Genomic DNA, 18,469 nt, shown 5'->3' on the forward strand with positions numbered 1-18,469 from the left:
ATTAGCAGTCGCAAACATACAGCTGAGCCCCCGTGAGCCTCAGGCACCGACGTTATGTACAGTAGTTGTGTGTTTGCTAGCTACCGGGGAAGACAGAGAAAAAATAAACATGCTGGCCTGATACACAGAGAAAATAGAGCGCTGTTCAATCACTGCTAGGGTGGGCTGTGTGCTGGGCTGGGCTTGAGAGGGACTATAAAAGGGTAGATGACAAAGGAAAGGAAAGATGCAATGAAAAGCATGAAAAGAAAGGGATTGTCATTCTGGAGGAACACACAAGAGAGAGGAGTCACAATCTAAGAGTTAGAGGAAAGGAAAGATAGTCTTGTGAATAAAACACAGGCCGTGGGCTCAGGAGTTCTTGGTGCAATCACTGGCTCAGCCACAGACTGTGTGATTTTAGGAAACTAACTTAGTGCCTGATTTTGACAGGTACTGAGCATCAGCAGCTCCTATAGAAGTCTAAGGCAGCTGTGGGTACTCAGCAATACCAAAAATCAGGCTCTTTTACCTCTTTATCGCTCCATGTGCCCATCTGTGAAATGGGGATTATAATACTTCACAGGGGTGTTGTGAGGATGAATTCATTAATCTTTGTGACATGCCCAGAGGCTAGTGTTGTGGACCATAAAATACCAAGCTAGAGAAAAAACACAGGGTGTGGGTCAGGAGAGCTGGGTTCTGTTCCTGTTTTATCCATTGATGTGTTGCTACCTTGGCTGTAACAGCTTTGTGCCTCGGATTCCTTTTCTGTAGAAGGGGGATTTCACCTACATGGCTGCACAGGGTGTTAGAGACAAGGTGGGTGAGAGAATATCTTTTATTGGACCAACTTCTGTTGGTGAGAGAGACAAGCTTACGTGGAGCTTGTCCTCAGGTCCCAAGTAACCTGAAGAAGAGCCTTGTCTGTCTCAAAAGCTTGTCTCTCAGACCAACAGAACTTGGTCCAATAAGACGTATTCACTCACCTGGTCTCTCTAATATCCTGGGACCAACATGGCTAAAACAATGCTGCAGCTGCAGTGTTTGCTACAGAAGTGCAGAGTATTAATATTCGTAAATATATGAACGTTTCTAAAAATGCTATTTGCCATTTTCCTGTTTTCTGTTGCTTAAGCTAGGTACAGTTAGGGACACAGGAATTGCCATCCCACAACACATATGTGTGGTCCATCAGGTTCCCTGTTCAATCTCAGAGCATGGGCAGCACCACAACAGATGCTCAAAGAAAGCCTTCAGAGCCCTCATGTAATGTGCCAACTGTACCATACAATATTACGGAAGGAAATTTCTTTCCAAGCCCAGCTGGTGAGCACTACATGCTGTGAATCATGATACTTGGTCGCCATTGTGTTTATTATCCTGAGTAGTGTTATGACAGCTGATATTCTTTTTCATCTTACTAAAAATATCTGTGTGGTTAGTGTCCCACAGCAATGAGTTTCACAAGTTAATTGTTGCATTAAAATCTAGTATTTATGTTTATATATTTCTAATTGTTTTTGCCCTGTTAAATTCATTGCTTGTCCCTTGTTATTGCCTTATGGGAAAGGATAAGTACAGAAGTGCACTTTTTATCTGGCCATTCTTCCTGTACGGCCAACGGTGCTGACCTAGATCAACCATGGTCAGACCTAGATGGTCTCAAAAATAAAATTAAATGAAAAATAGGAGTGGAATGTGGGGAGTAGACAAGTGTGATGGGGAGGGAGCTTGCTTCACAATCCCTCCATGACAGTCCCAGCGTGAGTCATTATCTTTAAGCAAGCAATTCAGTATGGAAAACTGTATTGTTCTGGTGCTCAAGTCCATCAAACATTTCAAATATTCTGGGGAATATTTCTTCCTCTTTTTCTCCCCTTAATTCTTTCCCCACTTTGCTTTACACCAAGGCGTTTAAAACCTTCAGGTCCAAATTTACAGCACCCTCAATTTACATACTCTTAGATTTGTACAAAAGTGAACAAGCACCCCGAACATGTGCACAGTCATCTGCTCATGCGTATCACGTAGCCCAGTACTCAGCTGCCCAATTTACACACACATGCAAAATTTGAGAATGGGGAGTGCTAATATTTGCCTGCAAAGTCAATTGTGAGCCTTAATGCAGAAGTGCAAAATTATAGGCCAATTTGAGGCTGGTTCAGAATGTGGCCTTTACCAGTCCAATCTGAGAACCTACAGGTGTGGGTAGTATATTCTGTGGTGTATTCTTGTTCTGCTGTTACAGGAGCATTTCAATAACATCTGGAGACTGCTTCTCTATGTTAACCATGAACATATCACCAGGAGTACCTATGTACTGATTCACTGACAGATCTTGCACTCCTGTGGGCTGCTGCTGTGGGTTTGCTTTTGAGTGTAGCTGGAATAAATTTGCGATAGGTCTGAATACAAGGGTGTTGGTCTTCCTTCCTCACTGCAGAATGGACACAAAATAAAGGATGAAAAATAATAATTAAGGGGCAAAGTTGGTGGGCCTGGGCACTGCCTCCAGTAACCACAAGGGAGCAAAGGGCAGTCGTGTTCTGCCCCAGTTCTGACTCCTGTAGTGCCAACAGAAAGGTCATTCCCCAGACAGTCCATGGAGAAAAAATAGAGACATACCGACTTTGAAGCTTCAGAGTAGGAGCCAAGCACTAACTGCTGAGGATGAAACTTATCCTATGGGCTGGTTATTCCATACCTGCCCTTTATGGAGTTTCTTACAACTCCCCCCGAAGTAACGCTGGCCACTGTCAGAGACAGGATACATGACCAGGTGGTCCTCTGGTCTGATTCAGTATGACAATTTCTATGCTCCTTTGTTCCTATGAAAGGAGTTGTGCACTGACATCCTGGGAGCAGGCCTATGGGTCAGAAGTGTGTATTCAACGCATTTGTGTGAGCATTTGCCTCTTGACCTAGCAACAGCAACTAAGTAAACACAGACACTTCACACCCAGTATAGATTATTCCTACTCTGTCCAGGAGCAACCTGCTTGGGATAGAAAGGGCCAAAGATGCTGTGTGTTGGGTGATTGCTGTCCAGAATACAGTGAAATATTGATGCTCAGTTTTCTGCAGCTGTTTACAAATGGGACCAGAATTTTGTCATCAATTCAGTTTTGTGCAGGAGAAATAGACCTCATCATTGTTTTGATGGTCTTGATAACTGACTAGAATATATTGGTGAGATTACAGAAACCTAACAGAAAGCAAAGAACATTGAATTTTTAATTTGAATTTTGAAGAGTTTAAATATTACCAAGCATACATATGCTATGCTTTTCCTTGACTCTCAAAATGACACTATAATTGTGTCCTAGGAAATATACTGTGTACTACTCACAGCATAAATATGAATATTTTATTTAAATGCTTATTTAATTTGACAGTGATGAAGCTTTATATATGTTGTCAATGAAAACCCTATTAACTTGAATCCAACCCATGGGAGAAATGCCATGTTCACAGTGAGCTTGGGAATCTGATCTCATAAACATCAACAACGATCACCTCCTTTTCATTTCAACAGGAAAGCCAAGGTCACAGTTAAATTTAATTCCTACCTAAGAGAAATATCTCCTAGGGCATTTTTTAGTCTTAGTCTCATTTTTGGAAGATTTTTATTTTGTTGTTCATAATGATTTGTTTGTGTGGCATTTGAAGATCACAGAGATTCATGGGAAGTTTTGTTCATGTCAGAGGAGAAACACTGAAAAGTGTAAAAAAAGATGTAGGTCAAATCTGGAAGATGTTACTCAGTTTTTACTCAGTCCTTACACAGGCAAAATTCCTACTAGGCTAAATCCTGAGAGATACTGATTTAAAACTGTGATGCTTTTAGTTATGCATCTGTACTGCACCTTTTAAGTCTTAAGAATTCTGCTGTTTACAGAGTCAGGCAGTCATTTTGTGTTCAGTTGGCTATTAGCCAAGATAGTCAGGGATGCACCCCCATGCTCTGAATGTCCCTAAATCTCTGACTACCTGAAGTTGGGACTGGATGACATGGGATGGATCACTTGATAACTGCCTTTCTCTGTTCATTACCTCTGAAGCATCTGGTACTGGTCACTGTCTGAGGAAAGGATATTGGGCTACATGGACCATTGCTATGTACCAGTATGCCCCCCGTTATGTTCTTTGCAGATTGTTAAAAGAAGACGACACACATGAGGTGCTCTTTCTCGTGGAGCTTTTACTTTTTGTTTTTTTCTTGTTATGCTAGTGTCTTAACCGAAAATAATGGGGATTCTGACTGCAAGTGTCTCTTTCTTGTTTCTGGAAAATCATAAGATGATGGGTTTGGTCCTGATGGTGGGGATCTAGCCACTCACAGTCTGGTTCTACTGTAGCCAACACTTGCATTGTTCCATGCTAAAATTATGCTGATGAAGATTCATTCATAATAACAGAAGCTTGAGTTTATCTCATTAGTAGTTATTCCACATTTTTGTGCTTTATGGTACTAGGTGATGGGCAATGGTACCGATTTCTTTTGGCGAGACTCAGAGGTAGTGTGTTCCTGAGGGAAACCCTCAGTTCTTTCACTAACTTTTTATCCCATAACCTGGGATGCTAACAAAAAAGAACGTATAATACAAATACAGCTGACCTCCGGTGCCACCATAAACTTCTATAGCAAAGTTCAAACAAGAGACCGACCCTAATGAAGGGACATACGGCAGAATTTCACAGGGCTACTTTCTCCTAATAAGGAGACTATCAATACATCTTCTACAAAAATTATGCAGATATAGTTAGGTGACTGTTGCTGACTCTCTTCCCCCAGCCCAAAGCGCACTGATATATCAGCGTCTTTTTCCTTCTCTACCCTCTTGAAATTCCCAGCTCTGTTCAGAGCTATTAACCAGGTCACAAAGGCTTGTCCCAATCCAGCAGTTTACCTAATTGCCTTTTTATAGTGTATTCTGCAACTCTTTATTATCCTGTCAGAATTCACCTCCAGGCTTCTGTGAAGGTGGGGGAAGGGGGTTGGAGAGGGAAGAAAGAACTGGAATGAATTTCTGTACTGTACAGCCACTCGTGTCTGAAAGCTTAGAACAATAAGGTGCATGTTTATAATACCAGAGGGATAGCTAGATACTGTACAGGTTTTATCAATGGGTTGGTAAATCTTTGCCATTTCTGATCTCTGTGGTCTAATCTACAGACACACACACTCTTATTGATTTCAATAGTGGCCCTTAAAATCAGCCCTTGCTAACAGTCACCTCAGAATACTATCCTACATATCTCACACACACACACACACACACACACACACACACACACACACACACACACACACACACACACACACACACACACACATTGATTTCAATAGTGGCCCTTAAAATCAGCCCTTGCTAACAGTCATCTCGGAATACTATCCGAGATATCACAATTTTGCCCTAGACTAAGAATTAAGAGATATCTGTGGTAATTGTATGGCAAATGTTGACTTTTTGTGGCAATTGCTGTATGCATCTTAGTCACTTATCTTCAAAACATACATACCTATATCTAAGTACAGAGTAAGCACACATTTTACAGGGTAGTTGCTTTTTAACTATACACAAATGCTAACAATCACACCTTCAAGTACCCACAATTCTCTCTGGTCACATGGGGTCTCTCACCCATCCAGTATGCCAACCGGCTAAAAGGAAACCAAGACAAAACTCATCATTTTCAAGTGAAAACTTATCCACGCTCTGTGATCTTGCAGTGGTGGTTCACCCAACTCTCCCTTCAAATCAATTGCAATTTGGGATGTGCAAAGAATTCGAAATTGACTTCTCAGTATATTTATTTGACTGGAGAAATTACTGTAGGATTAGCTCCTAAGTGGAACACAAATAACCAGAGCGAGTGTGGTGTGGGGTCTAATTTTCTGCAGACCTAAATCTCTTGTATGTTGCACTGGGAGCAGGTTAGATGCATGATCACACCCTGAACATGGAATCTTCCGGCTGAGGATCTCCAAGCACTTTGCAGCCTTTAGTTCAGACTCACAGCACCCTTTTGGGTTTGGTAAATAGCATATAATACCCATTTTACAGAGGGGTAAACTGAGGCAGAGAGCAAAGGACTTGCCCAACCTCTCCTCTGGTAGACACCTCTTTAAACAATTGCAACACAGAACTCTAGAACTTTGCACCGGGACGTATAGTTTCCCAGTTTCCTTTCCTGAAAACAAGAACTGCTTCCAGGCTGAGAGCCCATTTGCAAGGCGATTGTGCCTAGCTATGCCCATCTGCAGTTCACATTAGGAGAGTCGATGCGTAGAGCAACTGTGGGAGAAATCCTGCTTTGTGTGGGCTCCTCTGCCCCCCGTTGCCCAAGGATTTTTAGTCATGAATAGATTTTTCCACCAGGTTATTAAATCAGGAACCGCAACTGCAAATCGCACCGCGCCTGGGCTGTGTAGATAAGGGCGAGTGTATTTAACCCAAGGAAGGCTTTGCAAGGCAGTTCCATTCCCATTAGATTTCCTGGCACATTGGCAAGGCTCAGCGAAAACTTACCGTCAAAGCAGACAAGCTGGTCAGCATCAGTTAGCCTTCTCTTTAGGAACAGATACTCGCACTGTCCTGAGTCTGGAAAGGAGATGCGCTTTGTTTAAATACAAGGGGTGGGAAAGAAGATCATTCCAGACAGCGCCTGGTGTGACTGAGGCTCCAGAAATCACCCAGGTCTTTGTTTTTATATAGACAAGCAAAGTATAAAAATCAATGGAAACTTTTCCTTCTTTGTGAAGCCGGGGCTTAGGAATTGTTATTTGCTCTGCTTTAGCTCCATTCGGAAATTATTTGCAGATCAAATGCACCCCGGAGACCTGCTAACCTTTGGGCAATGTTTAGATGTAACATCCTGCTTGGGGATAATTATTAGTTAGGGGGGGAAGCATGAATGAGGTAGACGTAGTTCTCTCTCTGTGTCTCTCTCTCTCTCTCTCTCTCTGCTGTCCCTGGTCCTCATCCATTCCCCACTTTCTAATGGAATAATGCACAGCCGGCGAAGATGAAGAGAGAAGCGTAGGTAAAAGCCAAAACTCTTTTCTGCAGCTTTCTTTCTTTCTTTCTTTCTTTCTTTCTTTCTTTCTTTCTTTCTTTCTTTCTTTCTTTCTTTCTTTCTTTCTTTCTTTCTTTCTTTCTTTCTTTCTTTCCAGTCATATCTTGAATCCATTCTTTAGACCATGGCAAAAGTTTTAGGGTAGGTTTTACAGAAATCCATTCAAGGAAGCTGCTGAGAAATACACAGAAACTAACTAGGAGGAAGTTTCTTGTGAAATAATTCTCGGGTAGGGAGGTGGGGGTGGGCGGAGGAGGAAGAGTCATTTTCATTGTGGGTGATGTAAATAGGGTTTTTTTTCCCTCCAGGGAACGTATTGCTTGGCTGTTAGTTTATTGCTTGTTTTTCAGTTTTATTCAGAGGCAAACTGCCTTTTAAGATTTTTGTTTTCCTTTGCTGTAGAATTTAAACATAGTGAAGCGGAGTTCCGTTTAACAGGGATGGGTACGTGTGTAAAAATAAATGCATTTAGCTGGTGATTGACTTTAAATTTAGGGTTTTTTTAAATTAAACTCAGTATATGAAATCCAGATTACATTTAAAGATGTAATTTATAGGGGTGACGTGTTCTGTATCGTCATTTCTTAGCTTCACCCCACATTGTGTCAGTGAGCGGTTTATACAAATGGGCGTTTTACGAGGAGTTCTAGCCCTTCGGACTCCGCAGCAATCCGGTGTGGGTGGAACGGGGGCTTAGTTCGGATGCTGCTGTTACCCTGGTTTCTGTTCCCTGGTAACAATGCAGAGCTGCACAGAGGCGCGAGTTAGTTATCCGGACAAACCCTTCTTTGGAGCCGATGCTGCAGGGAACAGGACCGGGACTGTTAGTGGAACAAACCCCGGCTGCGAAGGAGAGAAAGGTGCTTGTATTGTTCCGTACCAGGGAAAGAAAGACTTGTCTGAGTGACCAAACGAACTCGTATTACCCAAACTCCCGGCTCCCTAGTGTATGTAGAGAGATGCGTCAGTTGATCTGTATATTAAGCTGCATGATGATGCTATGTAATAGGAAGACAGTGGGATATAGCTTGTCCCCAGTGAAGACCATGAGAGGTTTGCCATTGACATCACAGGAGTCAGGAATTCACCCTGCGTCCTTTACGCCCCGCAAGAGGGGAGAGAAGTGATGGACTCAGGCGGAGGCAAGGCTTGTGCAGTGCTAGGGACCAGCGAGCAGTGTTTGCTGCGTGTTCTGGCTTCGAGCCTTGCTTGCTGGACTCAGTAACTAGCCCTGAGCCGTAGCCCAGGGCTCCCTGATCCTTAGCGCCCTGCTCTTACCTTCCCAGTAGCTTCAAACACGCGTGATTGCTTTAGTCCCACAACCTCCCCACAATCCTGCTTTCATTGCCAGTGTGATTTCTTTAAACAACGCGAATCTGGGTTCAAACACAGCTGGAGAAATTAATCGGCGAGGGGAAAACCCCATGTACACTGCCCCTGTGTTTGTTTGAGTCTACATTTAGCTGCCTCCCGGGTTGAGTTTGTTTCTTTGCCTCCGTGTCTGTCAGGGTTGCCCTAGGTTTGGTGCGGATGGGATGGGAGATGGACAAGGGTTTATTTATCTGGTGGCTTTCCAGTGAGGGAGGTGCGACTGACATCATACAACTAAAAGCTCTTAATGGGAAAAATGGGGCTTCCCTCGTTTGACGAAATAATTAAAGTCCACTATTGGGGCGTTCAAAGAAAGATCTTGTTAGCACCAGGAAGCTGCTTGCCAAAAGGACCAGAGAAACGAAGAGGGAAGAGAGAGGTTAGTTTCAAATATCTACATTCTTCGCAGATGTTTGTTTTCAATAGAGAAAAAATAGGATCGCTGGTTTAAGGCTCTCTAAATTTTATAAATTTATAATAAATGAATAACTTTTTGAGATTGATACATTTGATTTAAAAACACTAATAGAATTCTTCCTTTGGTTTATGCTAATGAACAATTATAAACTGGAAGAAAGGAAAAGGATATTTTAAGTGTCATGAGAAAAACCATCAAATTAATTATAATTTGTATAATTTGTATAATTAAGTATAATTAATCGTTTCTTCCGCTCCTTTGCTACCCAACTGATGGAAAAATTGCAGCGGAGCTGACCGTCCAGCAAAAGACAATATATTTGTTGGACTATCAGGTGTTTCGTTCTGTGGGTTTTGTGGAAAATTCTCAGTGCTTTACTACAGCTCACGTCAGTTTCACAAGTTAAAGTCCTCTGAAGCCAGTTGGCACCCTTTGATCTATGATGTGTTGGGAATCAGAGAACTCAGGGCTGGGCTTAAGAAATATGGTCTGGATGAATCGCACACCCCCAGACATGCCATTCCCACTTCATTTTCGACAACAAATTCCATCGTATGTTAGAACATAGTAAAATCTCGTTGAATTAAAAGAAAAATCATTTTCCGTTTAGTGGTAGTGTGGGGGGTGGGGGGAAGAGCATAGTCTTTCATCGATTAAAAATACACACCTAAATTTGTGATCAGAAATTTTTCTCAGGGGGATTTTTAAAAATGGAAGTTAAATATTAGTTGCGATTTGATAATTCCGTAGCTCCCAATGCATGCTGGATGTTTCTAAATATGGATCAAAAATGGGCAGCGCTCCTCTTTCTCGACCTATTTGTGCAATGATATGTAATAATTCCTTCTCCAAAGCAAAGGCAGAGATGAGCCCTGGTTTTCTAATGCACCTCGCGGCCTTCCTTCTTTTGCAGAGAACCGTTTGCTATAAATAAGCATCATTGTTTGGGTTCTCTTTGACCTTTCGTACCTAGGTCCGCACAGAGGATCCCAGGAAGGAACATTACCGAAAGGAATTAGGATACAATTGTCAGTGTACATAACAACCATAATAGAAGAACTAGTTTCTTCTTATTTTGGTGAAGCTCTAACTAGTGTCAGTTCTAATTGGTTCAATTCAGATACACTGTAGCCTATTAAATCTCTGTTTTAACTGGTTAAAGGCATCTCACGAGAAATGGTGGATGTATTTCTCCAGCCTCTAGTCTTTTTCATCTTAGTTCCACATCCAATTCCTTTCCTCAGTTCAATCAGATTTGTATTAGTCACCTATCTTGTAATAATTAACTAGGAAAATAATCGGTAGTGTCGACAATTCTGTTTATCTTTAATACAAAATGAGATTGGCAAATAAAAAGAATTTTTAAAGAGAAATCAAATATACGTGTCTTGTGAAAGCAGTAAACAATAAGTAGATTTTTACAGCTCTCATTTAACATCTTAATAAAATAAAATAAAAATAAAAAACCCTATCCAGGTATTCTGAAGGACGGGAAGATGACATCCCCTAAACAACACTGCTCTAAAACTACGCATTCCCTTACAATGGTATAGATTTCCTTATAGATTTTCCCCAAATGGAATAACAAAGTGACTGAGTATTCAGTTCTTCACCATGCCGCATAATCTCTTGCCCAGGGAAATATGTTAAATAAAAATGAATAATTTTAAGGCTGTTGTATTAAAAATAAATATAAGCATTTGAAAACAAAAGTAAATAATATATATATATATATATATATATATAAAATAAGGTGATATCTAAATGTGGTATCTGTAGTTGTAGAACATGGACGATGAGGAGAAATCTGTATCTACATACATCTATCGAATTTATGTATACAAAAATAGAATCTGTATCTGAATCAGGATTTTAAATATATGGGCAAGAGGGAGGAATCTGAAACTATATAAATATGGAATATACCTATCACGAGGATCTGTATCTAGATATTTAATAGATGAACAATAAGGAGGAATCTGTATCTGGATGTAGATACAGAATATAGGTATAATGAGAAATCTATATTTAAACTGTAGATATAAACGATATGGACAATAAGAAGGCATCTTGTGGGTACACAGAAAGGCATGATATGCCCACAGTAACAAGGAATCTGTATTTAGCTATACATTATAGAAAGAAGGTATATAGCTGTTTAAATCTGGCTTTAGTGCATTACACTGTATTTTGGCAAACAAAAAATGATCCGCGGATTTCTAGCAACATTAATTACACGTAGGAATCGTTCCAGAGACCAAACGATGGAAGCGGAAGCTCCCGGCCTCCATTGGGGGTTTTCTTTGGGTCCCTGTCTTGCCAGCGAAAATCGGCTCCCAAATCAGTGCTGGGCGGCTTCTTTGGGAAGATAGAGATATAAATATAGATACGCATATAAATCAGGGAGGGGGAACTACCCCCATCTCCCTCCACCTCCAAGTCCCTCTCTCCCTCTGCAGTGTGGATGGCAGAGCCTAGAAGCTGTGGGTGTTGCTGTGTAAAGTGGGGGAAGGGCTTTGATGAGGACTGTGGTACCTCCCTCAGAAATGCAGCAATCCTCTCCCCTTCCTTCTGATAGATGGGCGCATTGGGATGGAGACGTGGTGTGCACAGCAAAAGGCTTGCGTTGGCAATCTGGTGATCATCCCACGTTCTCCTGCCTTTCTCCCCTTAGGCTCCTCTGCATTGCACGGGCATCATTGAGGCTGGAGACAACCAACCCGCGTCTCTGCTGCTCAGAGAGGGGGCAGGGATATTCTGGAGCACAGGCTGGGTACCAGACCGCAGACCCCCCCTTCCCATCACTGCAGAGACCCCCCTCCCCGGGACCCCACTTCACTCCCCAGCCTATATGCACAAGGAAGAGGGTGAGGTGTTGATCGGGAGGTGCCAAGGAACTCAAACCGAGCGGGGTCATGCTCCAGGGGACGCTGAAGGGGATAAGGTCCAATTGCGGTAGGAAGTGGAGATAGCGGCCTTGCCTGCCCCGCAGCAGTAGAACTTTCTCGCCTGGTGCCGAGGATCGCCGGCTTCTTGGTGGCCAGAGGATCCCAAACAAGAGAGGCAACATGGCCACTCTGATCCGGAGCAAGCTTTCCAACGTCGCCACCTCGGTTTCCAACAAGTCCCAGGCCAAAGTGAGTGGCATGTTTGCGAGGATGGGCTTCCAGGCGGCTACGGATGAAGAGGCGGTGGGCTTTGTACATTGCGATGACCTGGACATGGAGCACAGGCAAGGGCTTCAGATGGACATCTTAAAGTCGGACGCCAGCGAAGAAGGAGCCGAGCCGCCCCTAGAAGGGGATATCCATTACCAAAGGGATGGCACGGGTCCCCTGCCCCCGTCAGCCTCCAAGGACGAGGGCATATGCTCGGAGCTCTCCGGCCAAGGCAAGCCCAAAATCACCGCCTGGGAAGCTGGGTGGAATGTCACCAACGCAATCCAGGTAACGGGAGGGAAGTGTGTGTGTGGGGGGGCATCTCACCGCACACCCCCAGCAGCACGCCCCCCAGTGCTGCAGGTTACCTGTGCAGGCATGTATAGGGAACAAGGGTCATAATAATAACGTGTGTGTGTGTGTGTGTGTGTGTGTGTGTGTGTGTGTGTGTGTGTGTGTGTGTGTGTGTGTGTGTGTGTGTTCTCCTTCAGTCTGACGCAGAACCTTGAAACATACCAGGCAGAAATGGCACGCACATGCATTGAGGGTCTGTGTGTGTATGCAGCGCTGTGAGGTGCGGGTGTTTACACAGTCACACAAACTCACCACATCGTTTCAGATCGTGCTTGTTACACAAATATGTCAGCCCCCTCCCGTCCCCAATTGCATGCTTTTTTTTCCTCTCGGGAATTATACTTTGATGGCGTAAAAGCCTTATGGGATGGGTCTGTGGCCAGAGAGATCAGGCCAACAGAGGGTGTCCATTTGGAATGCAGTCCACTCCCCTCTGCTTGCCTTTATGGTCTAGTGGAGTCAATTCAGTTTGGGCTCGGGGGTAAATTACCAAAAGGAAAAGAAGCAATCATCCCTTCTCCACAACATGACAAGTCGCCCAGTAAAGTTTTAAAATGAGAAGGAGCGCGTGGCTTTTGCCAACTCTCTCCTGTTGTAAATAGAAATCACTTGAACCACCAGAATGGCATGTCCACTGAGCGCTAAAGTGTCTCACCCGAACACTGTGCAAGCAAATGAATACACCTGAGAAAGGTGTGTTCCCATTGAATCTGTTTTCTCCCAAAGTCCTGGTATTCGCTGCTGGAAACGTGAGATGCGTGTTTGTGACTGATTTTCATTTGGGGTTTGAGGGGATTTAGTGCCTCCCCCTATTCCCAGCCTCCTCCTCTGGCTGACTGGATATGTGAATATTACCAATTTCACCGCGAAATTTTTACCAGTCGCAAATAAAACCCGAGCGGTTTTACGAGTCTCTCATCTCTTAAAAAGCTTCCGTCTGTTAATTCATTTGTACTGATAACGTTCCTAAACAAATGCTCTGCCCATTGGACCTTTCCCTCTGGGCCCCATGGACACGAGAGAACAGCAGTGATGGGTTTGCCTGTCCTAGTAACCTACCCCCCCCCCGCAACTTTCTAGCTCCAGAATGATTATATATGTAAAGTGTATTTCCTGACAGGGTTCTAGGCAATTTCAAACGGAAAACGAGTCCTTTGTGGAGAGCAACTAGAGACTTTTAAAGGTGTCACCCTCCGAATCTCAGTAATGCGGACAGATCCCGCAAGCAACTCGCTCTCTCAAAGGCAGAGGCATCCTCAGTATGTCAAAAGGAACTGCATCATGGAGAGCGTGTGTTGTAAGTGGCAACGCACACCAACGATTTTTAATCTGGCTACATGACTATTTCCAAACCTTTTCCCAGAGTTGCCCCTTAAAATGGGCTCTCTGTTTTGATCGAAACCAGATTCAGTGTCCTATATGTTTGAGTGGGGAATTAAAGGTTGATCGAAGATATTCAGAGGTTGGGAAATTAAAACAGCAGAGTAATAACAACAAACAACAAAAAAATAGTAATAAAAGAGTGAATGTTTTATGAGATCGTGAGGACTGTTCTTTTTTCAATTCTGAAATGACTAACTAACTTCTCTGCCTTTCATTCCGAAAACAGATTTTTAACAAATTCTGATCAAACGTGGTTTTATTTTATATTAAAATGCTTGTCTTCAGTTCAGTTTAGCAGCTCAGGAAATATTTAGACATTTTAAAAGAGTTCTAGACAGACAAGTAAAGCAGGAATCCTTGTCCAATTTCATTTTTAATTTCCCTCTCATACCTACTTATATGAAGCAGAATCTTGCTGTTGGTTTGTGATCTGATTGCATCGAGTAGAATCTTTGTGTGTGTGTGTGTGTGTGTGTGTGTGTGTGTGTGTGTGTGTGTGTGTGTGTGTGTGTGTGTGTGTGTGTGTGTGTGTGTGTGTGAGAGAGAGAGAGAGAGAGAGAGAGAGAGAGAGATCTTGCTGCTGTATGTGTGTGTGGTCTCTTGCTAAAATGAACACTACAGTATCCATTTTGTCTCTTTCTAGGGGATGTTTGTTCTTGGCCTGCCCTATGCTATCCTTCATGGTGGATATCTAGGACTCTTTTTAATTATTTTCGCTGCAGTAGTTTGCTGCTACACGGGGAAAATCCTTATTGCCTGTCTTTACGAAGAGAATGAAGATGGGGAGATAGTCAGGGTGAGAGACTCCTATGTCGACATTGCTAACGCTTGCTGTGCTCCCAGGTTTCCCAAGCTTGGAGGGAGGATTGTGAATGTGGCTCAGATCATTGAGCTGGTCATGACCTGTATTCTCTATGTGGTGGTCAGTGGGAACCTGATGTACAACAGCTTCCCAAACTTGCCTGTCTCCCAGAAATCTTGGTCTATCATTGCCACAGCTGTGCTCCTGCCTTGTGCTTTCTTGAAGAACCTCAAGGCTGTCTCGAAGTTCAGCTTGCTCTGCACCTTAGCCCACTTTGTGATCAACATTTTGGTGATTGCCTACTGTCTCTCCAGAGCACGTGACTGGGCTTGGGACAAAGTCAAGTTTTACATTGATGTGAAGAAGTTCCCCATCTCCATTGGCATCATCGTCTTCAGCTACACCTCCCAGATCTTTCTGCCTTCCTTAGAGGGGAACATGCAGCATCCCAAGGAGTTTCATTGCATGATGAACTGGACTCACATAGCAGCTTGCATTCTCAAGGGACTCTTTGCCTTGGTAGCCTATCTGACCTGGGCTGATGAGACTAAAGAAGTCATCACAGACAACTTGCCATCCACCATTAGGGCAGTAGTCAACCTTTTCTTGGTGTCCAAAGCTTTGCTTTCCTACCCCTTGCCCTTCTTTGCAGCTGTGGAAGTCCTGGAGAAGTCCCTTTTCCAAGATGGAAACAGGGCAGTCTTTCCTAACTGTTATGGGGGTGATGGGAGGATCAAGTCTTGGGGACTAACCCTCAGATGTGCCCTGGTAGTTTTCACCTTGTTAATGGCGATCTACGTCCCTCATTTTGCCCTCCTGATGGGTCTTACAGGGAGCCTCACAGGTGCAGGCCTCTGTTTCCTGCTCCCCAGTCTCTTCCACCTCAAGCTCTTGTGGAGGAAGCTGATGTGGCACCATGTTTTCTTTGATGTCGCCATTTTCGTTATAGGTGGTATATGCAGCGTCTCTGGATTCATCCATTCTTTAGAAGGCCTCATAGAGGCTTACGGTTCCAACACAGAAGACTAAAGAATAGCCAGAGCTGGTTGCATTAAAAGAGAATTACACTGAACATCCACATAGCCAAATAATTATGTATCCTTTTAAAGAAAAGATTATTTTAGTTATGTGCATCCAACAAAGTAAGTCATACAACCTAAAAAATAAAATAAAGTCTTTGCCCTGCAGTTGTTTTAATAAGCTAAGATTTCAATATATTTTTTCTTATTTATAAATTTTTTGAAGGAAAATATTTGACAACCCTCCTACCCTCTAAATAATGGTCTGAACTTTCTTTCAATATATCTTGTAGGGTTGTAAAATGCCCTATCTAGAAACAATTTTCAAGGTAATAGTCTTGCAAATATTATGCAAGTCAGGGTTGCAAGATTTGAAACACAGTTGTCAACCCAATGGATTTGGGTTGTTTTTGTGTAAAATTAAAAATAGATATTGAGTAGTGAGTGGGGGCAGGGAGGTCCCCTTATTTTATACCCTGTGAAGGGTGGTTACAGAAGTGTGGACAAGACCTAGATTGTATGAACACCCAAACAGTTAAAATGGTAACAGCTGGTGACCAATGATCCCAGTGAGATGTAATGTTTACATTGTAGTAATAAAATAAATACATATCCTGAATTCTTCCATTTCAACTCATATCCAGTAATCCCATTTAATCAAGATCTTTTGCCTCCAGCTGAAATCACAGACCTGGAGTTCAGTTCTCCTTTTTTTTTTTTAAAATAATCATGACATCTAAATTTAACAGAAAGTTGTTGGATTTGAAAGCGTTCAGGCTACAAAAACAAGACAAAACTCATTCTGTGCAATCCACCAGATCTGTGCAGCTGTTTCAAATGTACCTGTGGTGTAATTGTGGTAAATAAGATGAAAAAAATGTATATCAGAAGATTTATCTTTAACATATAATGTGGTACATAAATATATCAAACAATAAAGAGAAAACATAACGACTATGGCTGGCATGGTTTGTTATAGGGACTGCAGGTTGAAGGAATCTAACCAACATCATGAGCGATAGAGGAGGAGTATGCAGGTGTCAGGGCAGTGTTAGGAGTGGCTGAAGGGAAGATGCCTCCTTTATTTAGCTTTTGAAACAAGAAAGAGAAAGCAAGTCAGAGCAGGAAAGGAAAAAATAAAGGAAAGAAGGAGGCCAGCCCTCTCCACTCCCTCACAGCTGCACCAGTGACCACGTAGGACCTTTTCTCTCACTCACGCCAAGCGCTTTCCATAGACGTGCCCCATGCGGATGGGAGGTTTGCCAGAGGGAAGGCTGCAGGCTAGGGGCTGAGAGAAGAAAGCTTCGCAGTATGGACTGCGAGGCTGGGAAACCTCGCCACGCTCTGCAGCTTTGGACACAAAGAGGAGAGGCGGCCATGGCCCCAACTACCACGGGGGCAATCCAGTAAAACACCAGCCCAGACCACACAAGGGGACTCACGCCACATCCGGATCAACTAAAGGAGTGTGGGTTACAGCGTCTGAAGTCAAGAGCGAAGCCCCTGCATTCTTACTGATTTGCCCTTTCATTCCCGTCTGCCGGGCTGGGCTGCAGCAAGGACCCAACAGTGCCAGGGTCGCTGGCACTTGACAAGGGCGAGACTCCTGCCTGTGTCACTGCTCCTGTAATTGTACTGCTGCAATCCGAGTCTACTCTCGGCCCAGAAACAAAGCTATTTTAGGAGAGGGTTCGTTTTACACCGGCGCTCGGGCAGCTCTCCCTTGCTAGCATTTCTACTAATTAAATAATTACCCTGAGTCTACCCCGGTAGGTTCTACCCAGGGGACTCTCCCCGGGACACCCCTTGAGGATGGTTAATGTCACGAATCCACCAATTCTACGCACTGGCTATTGCTTAGCAGATAACGACCTCCAGCCCCCCTGTAGCTACCGAGCAGATAGAAAAGCCCCTAAAGAGCTACTATTTAGAGAGATTCACCAGAGCTTTCCTTAACAAAATCACTCTGAGCCAATCGCGACCCTTCCGCAATTGTGACTACCCTGTGAAGAGTTTGGATCTTGGGGGTGGCATATTTTATTCTCTTTTTACCCTTTAGTTGAAATCACCGATTTCAACGAGAGAGAGAAGTTAATTCCCCTTCCTTTATTTTTTTTAACTATAAGAAGATCACACCCCTTTCGTGTGCTTTGTATAAAGTTACGGTTGTAGTTTAGATGGCCAATAATAATAGTTACACCAACAATCACATAATAGACATACATTATTCCTAACCACCTAATTAAATTAGTAATAGGTGGACCTTCTAAACGTCTTGCATAATAAGTCACTCTGATCATCAGAACAAATAATTAACAGTGTTAATCACCTAATTGATTTATTTCTAACAGATTCTCAGTTTGTGGGACATCTTGGTTCATTTGTCCTAGCGGGGGCGGGGGGGGGAGCTTGTAACGAAATAAAAGGTCTAAATACGTAACTCTCTGAATTCAAATGAATTCGCGAAACAGGCTTACTTCCAAACCCTAACATTCTAAAATATGGGGACTGATTAGTATAATTAACACGATGCCATCTTCCCATTGAGATTCGTACATTTAAGGGAGACATTTAGTGTAAGTGCCCAAAACATCTTCTTTAATTACAAATAAAAACACCCTGCCACTATATCGCGTTCGTTGATCTTCAATAGGTTAGAAGTATTTTAATACGTGTAATCCCGTTCCATGTCAATTTCATAGGTCACAACTCCAGGAGGAAAGGACTCTTTAACAGAAGATCCTCGGTTTCCATTTTCAAAATGTTCTTCCTATAATCTGAAAGCAGCCAGTTAAACAGGAATCTGAATGGAAAGGGAAAAGATATAATCTCCGCAAGTTTAGATCCTATTTCCTCATCTGAAAAATAATTTGTGTTTGTGGGCGGCAAAAAATTAATTTAG

At 43.0% G+C, this 18,469-nt stretch overlaps 1 protein-coding gene across 3 annotated transcripts; it reads left to right on the plus strand.

The window, feature by feature from the left end:
• Nucleotides 1-6,791: 6,791 nt before the first annotated feature.
• On the plus strand, nucleotides 6,792-16,522 carry SLC32A1 (solute carrier family 32 member 1). 3 transcript variants are annotated; one of them, XM_030533717.1, is made up of 3 exons: nucleotides 6,792-7,029; nucleotides 11,526-12,297; nucleotides 14,390-16,522. In XM_030533717.1, exons 2-3 carry the CDS (start codon nucleotides 11,920-11,922, stop codon nucleotides 15,575-15,577), a joined length of 1,566 nt encoding a protein of 521 aa, XP_030389577.1. In that variant the 5' UTR covers nucleotides 6,792-7,029; nucleotides 11,526-11,919; the 3' UTR covers nucleotides 15,578-16,522. The 3 variants fall into 3 exon arrangements, with proteins under 3 accessions (XP_030389577.1, XP_030389579.1, XP_030389578.1); XM_030533719.1 differs by having other exon boundaries at nucleotides 6,792-7,025; XM_030533718.1 differs by lacking the exon at nucleotides 6,792-7,029 and adding an exon at nucleotides 8,717-8,812.
• Nucleotides 16,523-18,469: the final 1,947 nt, after the last annotated feature.

This window comes from Gopherus evgoodei, chromosome 14, assembly GCF_007399415.2.
Source record: "Gopherus evgoodei ecotype Sinaloan lineage chromosome 14, rGopEvg1_v1.p, whole genome shotgun sequence".
Lineage (NCBI taxonomy): Eukaryota > Metazoa > Chordata > Testudines > Testudinidae > Gopherus > Gopherus evgoodei.